Source organism: Mesoplodon bidens (genome assembly GCF_964165515.1).
Source record: "Mesoplodon bidens genome assembly, chromosome: 5".
Classification (NCBI taxonomy): domain Eukaryota; kingdom Metazoa; phylum Chordata; class Mammalia; order Artiodactyla; family Ziphiidae; genus Mesoplodon; species Mesoplodon bidens.
In genome coordinates this window covers 9,001,581-9,015,979 of record NC_138161.1, presented here as the reverse complement: position 1 = coordinate 9,015,979, position 14,399 = coordinate 9,001,581, and the positions used below count along the sequence as shown (strand labels likewise).

At 47.8% G+C, this 14,399-nt stretch overlaps 1 protein-coding gene across 2 annotated transcripts in view; it reads right to left on the bottom strand.

Annotated features, from left to right (window-relative positions):
* Positions 1-13,920, bottom strand: part of HLCS (holocarboxylase synthetase) — a 191,416-nt gene extending 177,496 nt beyond the window's left edge. The window contains exons 1-2 of one of the 2 annotated variants that reach the window (XM_081234649.1): positions 13,664-13,920; positions 8,896-9,033 (exon numbers count right to left, since the gene is read on the bottom strand). In XM_081234649.1, the coding sequence (XP_081090775.1) occupies positions 8,896-9,033; positions 13,664-13,858 (333 nt within the window). In that variant the 5' untranslated portion in view covers positions 13,859-13,920. The remainder of the gene's footprint in view (positions 1-8,895; positions 9,034-13,663) is intronic. The other variant, XM_081234650.1, reaches the window with a different exon arrangement.
* Between the last annotated feature and the right edge of the window lie 479 nt (positions 13,921-14,399).

The following is a 14,399-nucleotide window of genomic DNA, read 5'->3' as shown; positions in this document are numbered from 1 at the left end:
ACTTCCCATATGCACTTCCAGCTGGAGACAAAGGGACAAAGGAAGAAAGGGGAAGTCAAGCAAAAGGCTTACTCCCCAAGATCAAAGGCAAAGGAGCCCTGGTCAGCCCTAAACAAGGGGATGTCCTCCTCTCCTGTGCAGCCTGCAGAAAGCCCTTCCATAACCCGAGCCTGGGACTTGAGGCTGCAGTGACTACATTGGTGTGTCCACTCCACTCCACTCAACACACACGTGCACCAGGAAGGGGATCCAGGGACCAACGGAATGGGGTTAAACTCGCTACAACAACTTGCCCTTCCCAAGGCTGCCTGCAGCAGGTGCGGAGCTGAAGTTCTGCAGCTAATTGGGCAACGGGAATCTCAAAAGCCAGTTAGGTGATGGTTAATCTATGTGCCAACTCAGCTAGGCCACGGTACCTGGATATTTGGCCAAACATCAGTCCAGAGGTGACTGTGAAGATATTTTTTAGATGTGGTTCACATTTAAAATGAGTCCGCTTTGAGTAGATTATCCTCTGTAATGTGGATGAGCCTCGTCTAATCAGTTGAAGGCCTTACAAGAAAAAGACTGAGGTTCCCAGGGGAAGAGGGAATTCTGCCTCTAGACTGCCTTCAGACTCAAGCTGCAACATCCATCTCCCCTGAGTTTCCAGCCTCCGGCCTGCCCTGCAGATTTGACACCACAATCACGTGAGCCAATTACTTAAAATAATCTCTTTCTTTCTGTTTCTCTCCTCCGCCACTTCCTCCCTCTCTCTCCCTATATATGTACACATATATGTATATGGATGTATGTATAATGCACACACGTGTGCGCGCGCACACACACACACACACACACACCCTATTCTGTTTCTGAAGAGAACCCAGATAAATACAAGTTACAACCAGTTACACCCTGAATAAGATCAATGTCACAGCATCGACACTGCTAATTTTCTGGCTCTTGTTTCTCCTCTTACAAATCAGTGTAATTACATGCTAGGTTTTTAAACATCTAGTAATGAACTGAATGCAGGAGGGCTAGACACACAGAGATGTGAAGAATCTGAAACCAGGGGAGTAAGGGGAAGAGGTTATTTCTTACTTTCAGTTATGCTCAATGCCTTTTGGGTTTGAAAACAGAAAGGATACAGGAGTACTATAAAATTCATTTTCACTCTATTATTTAAAAAGATACTATGCCCCATGGTGCTCTTAAGAGAAGGGTGTTGGAAAATCAAGTGACAGTGTAAGGGATATAACAAGTCCACAGCAAGCAAGAGCTGAAATAATAAAGTGACCCAGGTGAGACTTAAGGTGGTCCTGCAAAACCGTAACTGACCAGAAACTCAAGAAAAAGGGTGGTCTAGGTGTTCTAATTTTCTGAATAAATGAGAGCTAATCAGAAAAGAATAGAAATACCCTTGTTGTCATAACCTTCTTCTATTATGTGTGTTCTTCTTTTTTTTTTTTTAACTTTTTTCTTTTTGGCCACGCAGCTCACAGGGTCTTAATTCCCAGACCAGGGATGGAACCCATGCCCCCTGCAATGGAAGCACAGAGTCTTAACCATTGGACTGCCAGGGAAGTCCCTATCATGTGTGTTCTTTAGATGCTCCATAACCACCTGAAACCCAGTGTCTACAGTGTACTGCACTAGCATCCCCAACTGTTCACTTTATATCCCTGCCCCACTGATGTTGGTAACCCGAGGAAGAGGAGAAGTTTTAACAGACATCCCAAGTGTTCTGGTTATACACTGCTGGTAACAAACCACCCCAAAATTTAGTGGCTTACACTCATCATTTATTTTGCTCGCAAATCTCAATTTGGGCAGAGCTTAACAAGGACGGCTCAACTCTGCGCCACATGGCATCAGCTAGGATGGTTCAACTGGGCCTGGACGATCCACTTCCAAGGTGGCTTCCTCATACAGCTGGCAAGCTGGAGCCGCCTGCCAGCTGGGAACTCAACTAGGACTGTCCACTGAGGGCCTCAGTTCTTCTTCATGGGAACGTTGCCACAGGGCAGCTTGAGCTTCCTCACAGCATGGGAGCTGGGTTCCAAGAACCCAGGTGGAAGCTGCAAGGTTTCTTATGATCTAGCCTTGGAGGCCCCAGAATGTCTCTTCTACCACATCCTATTAGATAAACAAATCACTAAGGTCAGCCTAGATTCAAGAGAGGGGTATAAGACTCCACCTCTCAACAAGAGAAAGGAATTTGCAGCCATCTTAAACCTACTACACTGAGTTTCAGCCAGCTCTCTCACTCCTCCACTCTGTGTGAGATGGACGTGCTCTTTTGGTCTGGTCCCTGCAGGGGAAAGATGTGTGGAGCACAGCCTAGAGAAGTCGCAGCTTGAAACAGCAGCAGCAGGCTTCCCTGGTGGCGCAGTGGTTGCAGTCCACCCGGCGATGCGGGGGACACAGGTTCGTGCCCCGGTCCAGGAGGATCCCACATGCTGCAGAGCAGCTGGGCCCGTAAGCCATGGCCGCTGAGCCTGCACGTCCGGAGCCTGTGCTCCGCGACGGGAGAGGCCACAACAGTGAGAGGCCCGCGTACCGCAAAAACAAACAAACAAACAAAAAAAAACAGCAGCAGCAAACCTGCTCAGCCTATGTGTGACATGAGCAAAAACAAAGATTTGCTGTTAGAAGCCACTGAAATTCTGAGGTCATCTGTTATTTCAGCAAAGCTGACTAAAACAATGTGCAAAACTGCATTCTTTACAGGGGTCCCTCCACCAGCCCCTCCTGCCATATTCCCTGTCTCCAGGAATGACCCACCATCCGCCCCACAATCCCTCATCATCTCATAAAAAGCTCTACATCTGTCCCCGTCTCCCCTTCCCATTACCAATACTCTGCGAGGCTCGTCTCTGTTCCCACATGGAGTACAATCTGTTCCAGGTTTGCCTCCCTCCGATCCAGTCTCCAATCTGCCTGAACTGTGATCTTTCTAACGTACAAATCTGCTAATTCTGCTAAAACAAAAAAAAAATTTTTTTAAGGGAAAAGAAAACCAAAAAAGAATAATAATTTTTTTAAAAAAGAAAAGAAAAAAGCTTTAGCCTACTGTCCATAGGATAAAGTCCAAATTCCTAATTAGTGCAAAGAAAACTTTTACAATCCGTGTATCCTGTGTATTTGCCATACTATTAAAGAACATTCAGTTTTGCTACATAAAAAACAAGAACAACAAACAGCATGAAGATCATAGATATATTGTCAGTAACTTTTAAGACATGCTAAAGATAGGGGAGACAAAAGGAACGTATGGGGGCTTCTCTGGTGGCGCGGTGGTTGAGAGTCCGCCTGCCGATGCAGGGGACACGGGTTCGTGCCCCGGTCTGGGAAGATCCCACATGCCACGGAGTGGCTGGGACCGTGAGCCATGGCCGCTGAGCCTGCGCTCCGCAACGGGAGAGGCCACAGCAGTAAGAAGCCTGCAAACCGCAAAAAAAAAAACCTCAGATATTACTTCCTGCCCCTAGAACATCCTTCCTGATGCCACCGCATCTGGAGAGATTCACCATCACCCCCATACTTGCTTCCCAGAGCACTTTTCACAATGAACTTTAATTGTTCCTTTCGGTAGCTGTCTTCTCCCTGACACCGTGAGCTCCTTAAGATGACCGTGACTGTCGTCTCTAAAGGCATCTTTCATCTCCATATGACATACCTCCAGCCCTAGCACACAACCTGGCACATAATAGGGACTCAGTAAACCTTGGATGGAGGAAAGAATGAAGGCCTTGATAGAATAATAGGAACATGAGTGAATTTGCTGCAATAAGAGACCTGTGGAAGTTCTTTGGGTCAGAGATTCTTACGGAACAGGACTGCTAATATAAGCACAGAAGACACTGAAAATTGAGCTGAATCTGCCACGACCCGTTGGTATCCACTATGGCACCTAACAAAATAATTAGAACACAGTCTACTGTGCAATAAATATCTGTTAGTGAAAGAATGACTCAGTGAAAATGTGAATAGGTGAATGCTACATTTTTTAATTCCTGCGATTCATTTATTTGCTGTTGGGGGTCTGTAGAAAAACCACAGATGCAAGCCATCTGAGATATCCAAAGTTTCAAAAGATGTCATTTTCTGACATCTGTAAGAACGATGTCGCATCTGTAAGCATGGTATTGCACAATCCTAAAAATGGGAAAGAATGTCAGGTCTCAACAAGTTCAAAAGTCTTTTCTCCATAATGTATTTGCTGTTAAATATCTTAGGATCCTGTCAAATTCAAATGACTTTAGAGTTAGGTGAAAAATACATAGAGTCCTAAGAGCCCCCAAGCTGCAAAATCCCATCAAACAATCGACCTGAATGGTAACAGCAGACTGAGAAGACAGAGACCTGTGAAATCCACTCCTTTTTAAGATCTGAAGCCCAGGGACTTCCCTGGTGGCGCAGTGGTTAAGAATCTGCCTGCCAATGCAGGGAACACGGGTTCGAGCCCTGGTCCGGGAAGATCCCACATGCCGCGGAGCAACTAAGCCCGTGTGCCACAACTACTGAGCCTGTGCTCTAGAGCTCACGAGTCATAACTACTGAGCCCACGTGCCACAGTTACTGAAGCCCGCGGACCTAGAGCCCGTGCTCCGCAACAGGAGAAGCCACCGCAATGAGAAGCCCGCGCACTGCAATGAAGAGTAGGTCCCGCTCACCGCAAGTAGAGAAAGCCCTCGCGCAGCAACGAAGACCCAACGCAGCCAAAAATAAATAAATAAAAATAAATTTATTTTTAAAAAAATATCTGAAGCCCAGTTTACAAAATGGAGCTCTGTGTAATAGCCAGAGTGGTCCAACATATGGCTCTAGACATCTCCAGCTCCTGGCTGCAAGACCCAGCAAAGCTTCTGATCACAAATAAGATGAGTTAACTGGATAGTACCCTTGGTGGGTAGGCATCCTTTTACCCCCAGAAAACTAAGAATTAAGTAACCGCCATTAAGCAAGATCTTAATTAAATTACCCTTAGAAGGTAAATTAAATAACTGTGACAGAAATGCTAATTATCTGCCAATATCTAGCCTTTTTTTCTCCCTTGTAATAACAGAACTCCACGTTTCTACCAAATCCATGGCTGTCCAGCTATGGACTGCATTTCTCAGCCTCCCCTGCAGCTAAGTGATGGGAGCAGAAGTGACAAGTGAAAGTTCTAGATCACAGTTTTAAAGAGGAACCCAGTTGGTCCCTACCGTCCTTTTCATCCCCCATTCTGAGGGCTGGGATGTGGATGAGGTTGGCAGTGGGGGGGGCGGGGGGGTAGCAGGAGCCAGCCTCCACCAAGAGAGAGAAGAAGGATGGCAGAGGGGAGATAACGGAGCAACAAGACAGAAGGGAGCTGGGTCCCTGGATGCCCTTCCAGAGCAAGACCACTCCTTCAGAGACGAGTAAACTTCTTCTCTGAACCACTGTGGTCTGGGTACCATTTGTTACAACAGCTTAGCCTGTACGTTACATAATACAGTAACTGGGCTGCTTAAGATGCTATGTGTGGGCTTCCCTGGCAGTCTGGTGGTTAAGACTCTGTGCTTCCACTGAAGGATTCGATCCCGGGTTGGGGAACTAAGATCCCACATGCCACAAAGTGTGGCCAAATAAATAAATAAATAAATAAAACTTTTAAAATGCTATGTGTATAAAGATATACACTAAGTAACAACAATTTAGGAAATTAAGAGCACAACAGTCATATTTTTGTGTTAAAAAGGAATCTGTGCATATTTGATATTTTATGTAATTGCAATATTTTAGAAGTTCTGGCCCTCATTTTAAATTGAAATCTTACTAAATATATATAGCATTAGAATATATAAGAAAACCTCAAGAGCCTCCCTGGTGGCACAGTGGTTGAGAATCCGCCTGCCAATGCAGGGGACACGGGTTCGAGCCCTGGTCCAGAAAGATCCCACATGCCACGGAGCAACTAAGCCCCTGCACCACAACTACTGAGCCCGTGCGCCTAGGGCCCATGCTCCACAAGAGAAGCCACCACAATGAGAAACCCACGCACAGCAACGAAGAGTAGCCCCCGCTCACCAAAACTAGAGGAAGCCCACACACAGCAACAAAGACCCAACGCAGCCAAAAATAAATAAATAAATAATTTTTTTAAAAAAAAAGAAAACTTCAACCTTTAATCTGATAACTTCAGTTTTCTTATCTTTAAAAATGACAATAATGGGGTTTCCCTGGTGGCGCAGTGGTTGAGAGTCCGCCTGCCGATGCAGGGGACACGGGTTCGTGCCCCAGTCCAGGAGGATCCCACGTGCCACGGAGCGGCTGGGCCCGTGAGCCATGGCCGCCGAACCTGTGCATCCGGAGCTTGTGCTCCGCAATGGGAGAGGCCACAACAGTGAGAGGCCCGCGTACCGCAAAAAAAAAAAAAAAAAAAAAAAAGACAATAATGGACTTTCCTGGCAGTCCAGTGGTTAAGACTCCACGATTCCACTGAAGGGGGCACGGGTTCGATCCCTGGCTGGGGAACTAAGATCCCACATGCTACACACCACAGCCAAAAAAAAAAAAAAAAAAAAAAAAATTACAATAATATCTTGTAGAATTGTAAGCATTACAGGTAATACATATAAATGCCAAGCAGGGGCTCAATAAATTTTATCATTATTATCATAAGTATATATAAGGCTAAATAAAACAGTAGGAACCTGCAGGAGAAAACATAATGTCATAGCATACTAGGCTACTCGCAGGCCACCTGCCAAATCCTATGCCCCGTCCCGAGCCCCAAACAAAGGAGAGTTTCCTGCTCTCCTTTACTTCACCTGTCTCCTAACTCTCATTTCTATCCACCTTGAGTTGTAGTCAATTATTTCCAGTCTTATTCCTCTCTTTCTTTTTGTTCATCCAAATCCAATGTCTTTTTTTTTAAATATTTATTTAATTTATTTTTGGCTGCATCGGGTCTTAGTTGTGGTACTCAGGATCTTCACTGAGGCGCACAGGCTTCTCCAGTTGTGGCGAGCGGGTTTTCTATTTCTAGTTGTGTCGCACAGGCTCCAGGACGCGGGGACTCTGTAGCTGTGGTGCCTGGGCACCAGCTGAGGCGGGCGAGCTCCGTAGTTATGGCACACGAGCTCAGTAGTTGTGGCTCGGGCTCAGTTTCCCTGCGGCATGCAGGATCTCAGTTCCCTGACCAGGGGTGGAACCCTCATCCCCTGCACTGTAAGGCAGATTCTTTACCAATGGACTACCAGGGAAGTCCCCAATACAATGTCTTAAAGACAGTGTTTGTGAGATGGAGGTCCAGGGACTATGGCTTTCTGTCATCAGCAAAACCCCTCCTGGACTATCCACGTGGCAGGCGGGGAACATACGGTGGGTGAGTGAAGGCAGAAAGGACTCATCACAGACACCCAAGCAGAAGCAGCACACAAGGGGGGGTTAGGGTCAGATTTCCATGAACCTGAGACGTGCTGGCTTTGGTCAGAAGGCATCCATGAGAGCTTACGCCAGAGTACAACCCCACTGGATGTGTGTCTAGAAAGATAACTGGCCATCCAGAGGAAACTGCACTGAAGGCACCCAAGATGGGATGACATCTTCACAGTTTCAACAAAAAGATAATGAAGAAGAGAATAGAATGAGGAGGGATGGAAGTGAAGGAGTAAAGCAGAGACACCTGGGGAGAGGAGTTAGTAGAACACGTAACCGAATAGCAGGAAGGATGAGGGAGGGGGTGAAAGGAGCACAGTTTGCGACGTTCACCCGAGATTTTCTTCTTTTCCAGCAGAGGAATATAAACAACCAGTGTGGGACACATTACTGAGTTTGAAGTGCTTTCAGAATACTTGGGGTGAAATCTCCAGGAAGTATGTGGCAATATAAATCATCTGATTTTGGAAGCAATAAGCTGTGGAGCGGGACCCTATGACCTGGGGAGAGACTTGAGCAGCGCTGCACAATAACAGACCTCAAGCCACAAAACAACTTAAAACACAGGTAGCTTTTTTCTTTTTTTTTGGCTGAACCGCCTTGCATGCAGGATCTTAGTTCACCTACCAGGGATCAAACCCGTGCCCCCTGCGGTGTAGAGTGGAAGCACAGGGTCTTAACCACTGGACTGCCAGGGAAGTCCCAAAACACAGGTAGGTTTAAATCTAGCAGCCACATTAAAACGATAAAAAGAGGGCTCCCCTGGTGGCACGGTGGTTGAGAGTCCGCCTGCTGATGCAGGGGACACGGGTTCATGCCCCAGTCCGGGAAGATCCCACATCCCGTGGAGCGGCTAGGCCCGTGAGCCATGGCCGCTGAGCCTGCGAGTCCGGAGCCTGTGCTCCGACGGGAGAGGCCGCAGCAGTGAGAGGCCCGCGTACCGCAAAAAAAAAAAAAAAGATAAAAAGAAACAGGTGAAAGTAATTTTACATATATATATATATATATATATATATTTTTTTTTTTTTTTTCTTTCTTCCCGGCCATGCTACACAGCCTGCAGAATCTTAGTTCCCTGACCAGGGAGTAAACTTGGGCCCAGCAGTGAGAGAGTGAGAGTGCCGAATCCTAACCACTGGGAGTTCCCTACTAATATATTTTTATTTAAACCAAAATATCAGAAAAGAAAGGGAATCAATCACAAAGGCCAGGAAAGAACACTCATTAAAAAACCCAATTAGGGCTTCCCTGGTGGCGCAGTGGTTGAGAGTCCGCCTGCCGATGCAGGGGACACTGGTTCGTGCCCCGGTCCGGGAGGATCCCACATGCCGCAGAGCGGCTGGGCCCGTGGTCCATGGCCGCTGATCCTGCGCGTCCGGAGCCTGTGCTCCGCAACGGGAGAGGCCACAACAGTGAGAGGCCTGCATACCGCAAAAAAAAAAAAAAAAAAAAAAAACCAATTAGTTTTGATTACGGTGCACAGATGAAAACCACGGTACTCACAGTTTCCGAAGAGGACGATGGTCTCTGTAAAGTGTCACCTTGCACCCAAATGCTCTCTGTCACAAATGCTATGTGTTCTGCTTCAAGTACAAAAGGAGAAACCAGAAACAGGGCCCATTTGTTCAAGTCATCAATGGACTGGATAGATGGAAAGAAACACAAAAAGGAAGGATTCAATATGACTTCAAACCACAACTGCCATGTATATCAACATCCAGGACAACCCCGCCTCTGCAATTCCAGGTGGCATCTAAATAAATAAGGTCACTGGATGCTCTCCTATAGACCACATTAACCCTGCCTTTTTTTTGTTGAACTGTGACTGTCTAAACAGCTGCAACATCCCTCAATGTCTTATGACAGTTTTAACATCTCTAGATATTTCTTATCAAGCAATTAATTCTCAAACTTATTCCCACCATTCCTTACTGCTGAGAGCATGTAGGAACCTTCCAAATTACAACTTGGAAGCACATTTAAAGATGAGGCAGCTCAGGGACTTCCCTGGCGGTCCAGTGGTTAAGACTGTGCTTCCACTGCAGGGGGCACGGGTTTGATCCCTGGTCAGGGAACTAAGATCCCACATGCTGCTCAGCGTGGCCAAAAAGAAAGAAAAAGATGAGGTGGCTCAGAAGTGCAAGATGGTCAGCAGAAGCCTGTTACTGACAGATGCCCGAAGAGCTGTTCCTCCTTTTCCTCCAGCCATTACAGCATCAAGATTGGTTAGCAGGGACTTCCCTGGTGGCGCAGTGGTTAAGAATCCGCCTGCCAATGCAGGAGACACGGGTTCGAGCCCTGGTCCTGAAGATCCCACATGCCGCGGGGCAACTACGCCCGTGCGCCACAACTACTGAGCCTGCGTTTTAGAGCCCACGAGCCACAACTACTGAGCCCGCGTGCCACAACTACTGAAGCCCACGTACCTACAACCCATGCTCCACAACAAGAGAAGCCACCACAATGAGAAGCCCGGGCACAGCAACTGAGAGTAGCTCCCGCTCACCACAACTAGAGAAAGCCCTCACACAGCAACAAAGACCCAACGCAACCAAAAATAAATTAATTAAAAAAAAATTTTTTTTTAAAGATTGGTTAGCAGATTGGATGTGTCCATTAGTCTCTGCTCTTCTCCTGAAATTTCTCTAAAAGCACTGCACATTAATCTACACTAAAAACAAGGCACATCCTTAGCAGAAAAAGCTGAAATTAAGGCTGCCCGACGCAGAGCGGGGGGCGGGGGGGGGGCGGGCCTTATCATCACCCTGCCCCCGCAAAAAAAAAAAAGGCATTTGGGTCAAGCTCCATAGTTGCTTATCAGTTCAAATCTGCCCTTGCTGGGAAGATCAGAAAGTATTTTCACCAGGCCTAACAACCTGGCACAAAGCAGAAGCTTAATAAATATCTGTTGAACCAATTAATGAATGAAAATGAGGGAGAAAAAAACTCCTCCTATGGGTAAACATAATTATCAGTATAATAGTTAAAAACAAAAAACAGACTGTCCACTTTACTCATAGAAAATGTGTATATTAAACAAAAAGCTTAAAACTTCCGGTTTGTATAAACTCTCTTTGGTGATACTTACCAGTTCTTGGGGGACCTTCAATTATATAAACATACACTTTCAGTACTCATGCATATGATTTTAAGTATATAAGGTATGGAGACAGCAAAGGCATAAGATTCAGTTCTGTAAAGTTACTTCAGCCCAGGTAGACCGACAATAGGTATGTACTGAACCAAATCACCAGCCCCACGATATCTGCGATCTTAAGTAACAGTAACTAGTCACAAATAGTCAAACTTTCCGATGGTAGGCCTCGAACATCAGAGCTTAAACTCAACAACCACTACTTCATTTGTTGAAATACTGAGTAACTATTACAGGTCAAGCTGCTTAGCTAAACAGACCCAGTTCCTAGGGAGAAAAGGATAAAAACCGGACATAATGGAAAAGAATATAAAAAAGAATGTATGTGTGTATGTGTATTTATTTATTTATTTATTTATTTATTTATTTATTTATTTATTAATTATTTGTACAGCAGAAATTAGCACAACATTGTAAATCAACTATACTTCAATTTAAAAAATGAAAAAAAAATAATGTCACAATAAAAAAAAAACTGGAAATACGAAGTGCAATTTAAAGTCTATGAGGATACAGAGCTGGCTGGTCACATCTAGTCTGGAAACTCAGGGACATCTCTGTGAGACAGTGATTTCTGGGCAAAGCTCTAAGGAGGACAGCAACCCCGAAAACCCAAAGCCGGTTTGGCCCAGGTGTCCCTACCCCTGCTGGAGCAGTCAGCAAGGGCTGAAGAGCATTAGTTACAGTTATCAAAGTTAACCGAAGCCCAGTAAAGTCATGGAGATGTGCAAAAGTAAAACTGTCTCCCAAGAGAATTAAAGACATTTGCATCTCATTGTTTTTTGGATGTTCATTATTTCTACTCTAATCTAAACCTCTTAGAGGCGTTTTTTTTTAAAAATAAATTGATTGATTGATTGGCTGCGTTGCGTCTTTGTTGCGCGAGTGGGCTTTCTCTGGTTGCAGCCAGCAGGGGGCTACTCTTCCTTGAGCTGTGCGGGCTTCTCGTCAGGGTGGCCTCTCCTGTTGTGGAGCACGAGCTCTAGGCGTGGGGACTTCGGTAGTTGTGGCTCGCGGGCTCTAAAGCGCAGGCTCAGTAGTTGTGGCGTATGGGCTTAGTTGCTCCGTGGCATGTGGGATCTTCCCTGATCAGGGATTGAACCCGTGTTCCCTGCATTAGCAGGCAGATTCTTAACCACTGAGCCACCAGGAAAGTCCCTAGAGGTTATTTTTTAAGTAAATGAATCCAGTTTGGAAACCACTACTATAGAAAAATCCACCCCTCAATTTTTCCTCATTTTATTATCTTTCTCAGTCAGGGTTCCTTACAAGAATTAAGCCCTCCTTCCCTCAGGAGTCCATTGTATGTAATGAATGAACACCTAGGCGATATTACATATGCACTCTCTTAGAACTTACTCATATTCTGTGTTATACAGTATACCAACAAGGATGGGTATTTTTTAAATAAATAAATAAATTTATTTATTTATTTATTTTTGGCTGCGTTGGGTCTTCGTTGCTGCCCGCGGGCTTTTGCGGGCTTTTTCTAGTTGTGGCGAGCAGGGGCTACACTTCGTCGCCGTGCGCGGGCTTCTCATTGCGGTGGCTTCTCTTGTTGCGGAGCACGGGCTCTAGGCGCGCAGGCTTCAGTAGTTGTGGCGCACGGGCTTAGTTGCTCCTCAGCATGTGGGATCTTCCCGGACTGGGGCTCGAACCTGTGTCCCCTGCATTGTCAGGCAGATTCTTAACCACTGCGTCACCAGGGAGGTCCCAGAATGGGTATTTTTTATTTGTAGCAGCAAAGTATAATCCCATGTCTAGGCCATAACTGTAGCAGGGTAACTGAGGACATGGGAAAAGACATGACCCAAGAGTCGGCTCACCTAACAAGCTGGGTGCATGAGAATGTTTCAGGACTGCAAGCAGTACTGATTGCTCTGGGCACTGATCCACGCATGTCCTTGGTATAATTGGGAACATAAGAAAGTAAGGAGGTGCATTGCTTAGATGTTCAAGGATGACACAGCCTACGAAAGAACCTTTTTTGTTTTGGATAAAACTTAAATAAATACGCCATAGTGGACTGAGGGCTTTGCTGTTTTGCCTGAGCGAGCTGCAACCCTCTACCTCTGTGCTTTAACGCATACATCTCATGTGTTGGACTCATTTTCGTCCCTGACTGAACAACTACAACAATAACCTCAACAAAATATTCAAACCTGAGATAAGATTTTAATTCCCACATGGTGTATGGTTTTACACACAAAGAAAATCTCATTTTAAGGCTACGAGTGATCCAACTTTCCAGAAGGAGGAGGAAAGGACAAGAAACCCATCAAAAGCAAAACACTTTTAAATGTTAATGACAAAGTGGGTGAAGTCAATGGAAATTTGCACAGAACTGCACCGTGAAGCCCATTTCCGATAGCTGAGTGGGAAGAACTATTGTTCCCATTCACAGAAAGAGAGCTGAGGTTTTGCAGAGATCAAACGGCAGCCCCAGGTCACACTGTGGGTGACAGAGCCGGCTGAACTTACAGCCTTATAGCCACCAGGCTAAGTATTGGGCCAAAAGACAAGACTGTGTGCAAACCGAAACCAAACAATTCAGAGATAATCAGTAGGTGCCCGACTGGTAAATGACGCAGCTGACAGGAGCGGGGGACAGAGCAGTTTTTGTCACCTCGGGAACACCTGACAGAAAGCTGAGGATTTGTTGTCTTTCTCTGAAATCAGGTTCAACCAAACTCCAGCCCACAGGGTAGGCGGGAGAGGATGTCAGGAAAGAGGCACTGCTCAGGTGCTAATCGACTCAGCACAGGCACACAGGCACAAGCCTAGTTTGCACCGCCAAGAGCCAGGCGACCATACTCTCGCGCCGGCACCCCGTGGAGAGGAGACCAGATCGCCTGTCACAGTTTCGGTCTCTGGTCCCAGTATCCGGGCTCCCATGGGCATCGCGTGCAGTGGAGCCCCAGAGCCTGCCGCTCCCCAGACCCCACGCTCGCGACCTCCCGGCGGCGCAGAGGGTTCCCCCGGGCTGCACAGCCCAGGGCGGAGCGCGGGGGCTCCGGGCAGACCCCGAGGCCGCGCCCCCGCGCAGCCCCGCCCCCGCCCCCCGTCCCGCTCGGCCCCGCCTTCCGCGCCCCCCGGCGCCCGCGCTCGCCCGCCCACCTGGCTCTCGCCGACGCAGAAGACGCGGCCGCCGCGGCTCAGGCACACGCGGGCGCCCCGGGGCTGCGCGGCCGCGCGGCAGAAGGTGAAGGAGCAGCGCGAGGCCCGCAGCTGCTGCACCGTGGTGCGCACTAGCGCGGCCGGCCCGCGCCCCCAGCGCGCCCACAGGTACAGGTAGCACAGCGTGATGAGCATGGCCGGCCGGCCGGCGGCGGAGCGCGAGCCCGGGACGCTCGCACCACCGGCCGGCCCGCCCGAGCGCTCGGCCCCGCCCTCCCGCCGGCCGGAAGAGGCCGCGCCGCCGGGGAGAGGCCGCGCCGGCTGGAGAAGGCCGCGGGGTGGCGGGGGAGGGGGACGTTTTTATGGAGGGAGATGGGAGGCCTGGACTGGAGGGAGGGGTGTGGGGAAGGGAGGTGATGGAGGGAGAAGAGAGGCCGTGCCCGGGGAGGTGAGTGGGAGGGGACCAGGGGAGGCCGCTCAGGGTGAAGGGTAGAGGTAACGTTATAGAGGGAAAAGGCGGGCGGCGAGGTAGGTTGGGGACCTGGGGGGTAAGCCCGGTAGCCCGCTTAAGCCAGAGTCTGGCCTCCTTTGCTGGAGGGGTGGGAGGCGGAATGAGGAAGGGGCTGTGTATATGTTTATAACGTCAGCGGCCGACATGAACCAGCCAGCACCGTACCTGGAGCCAAAGTGTGCTGATACACACAACTGCTGCCCAGTCCAAGTGGGAAGATGAGGT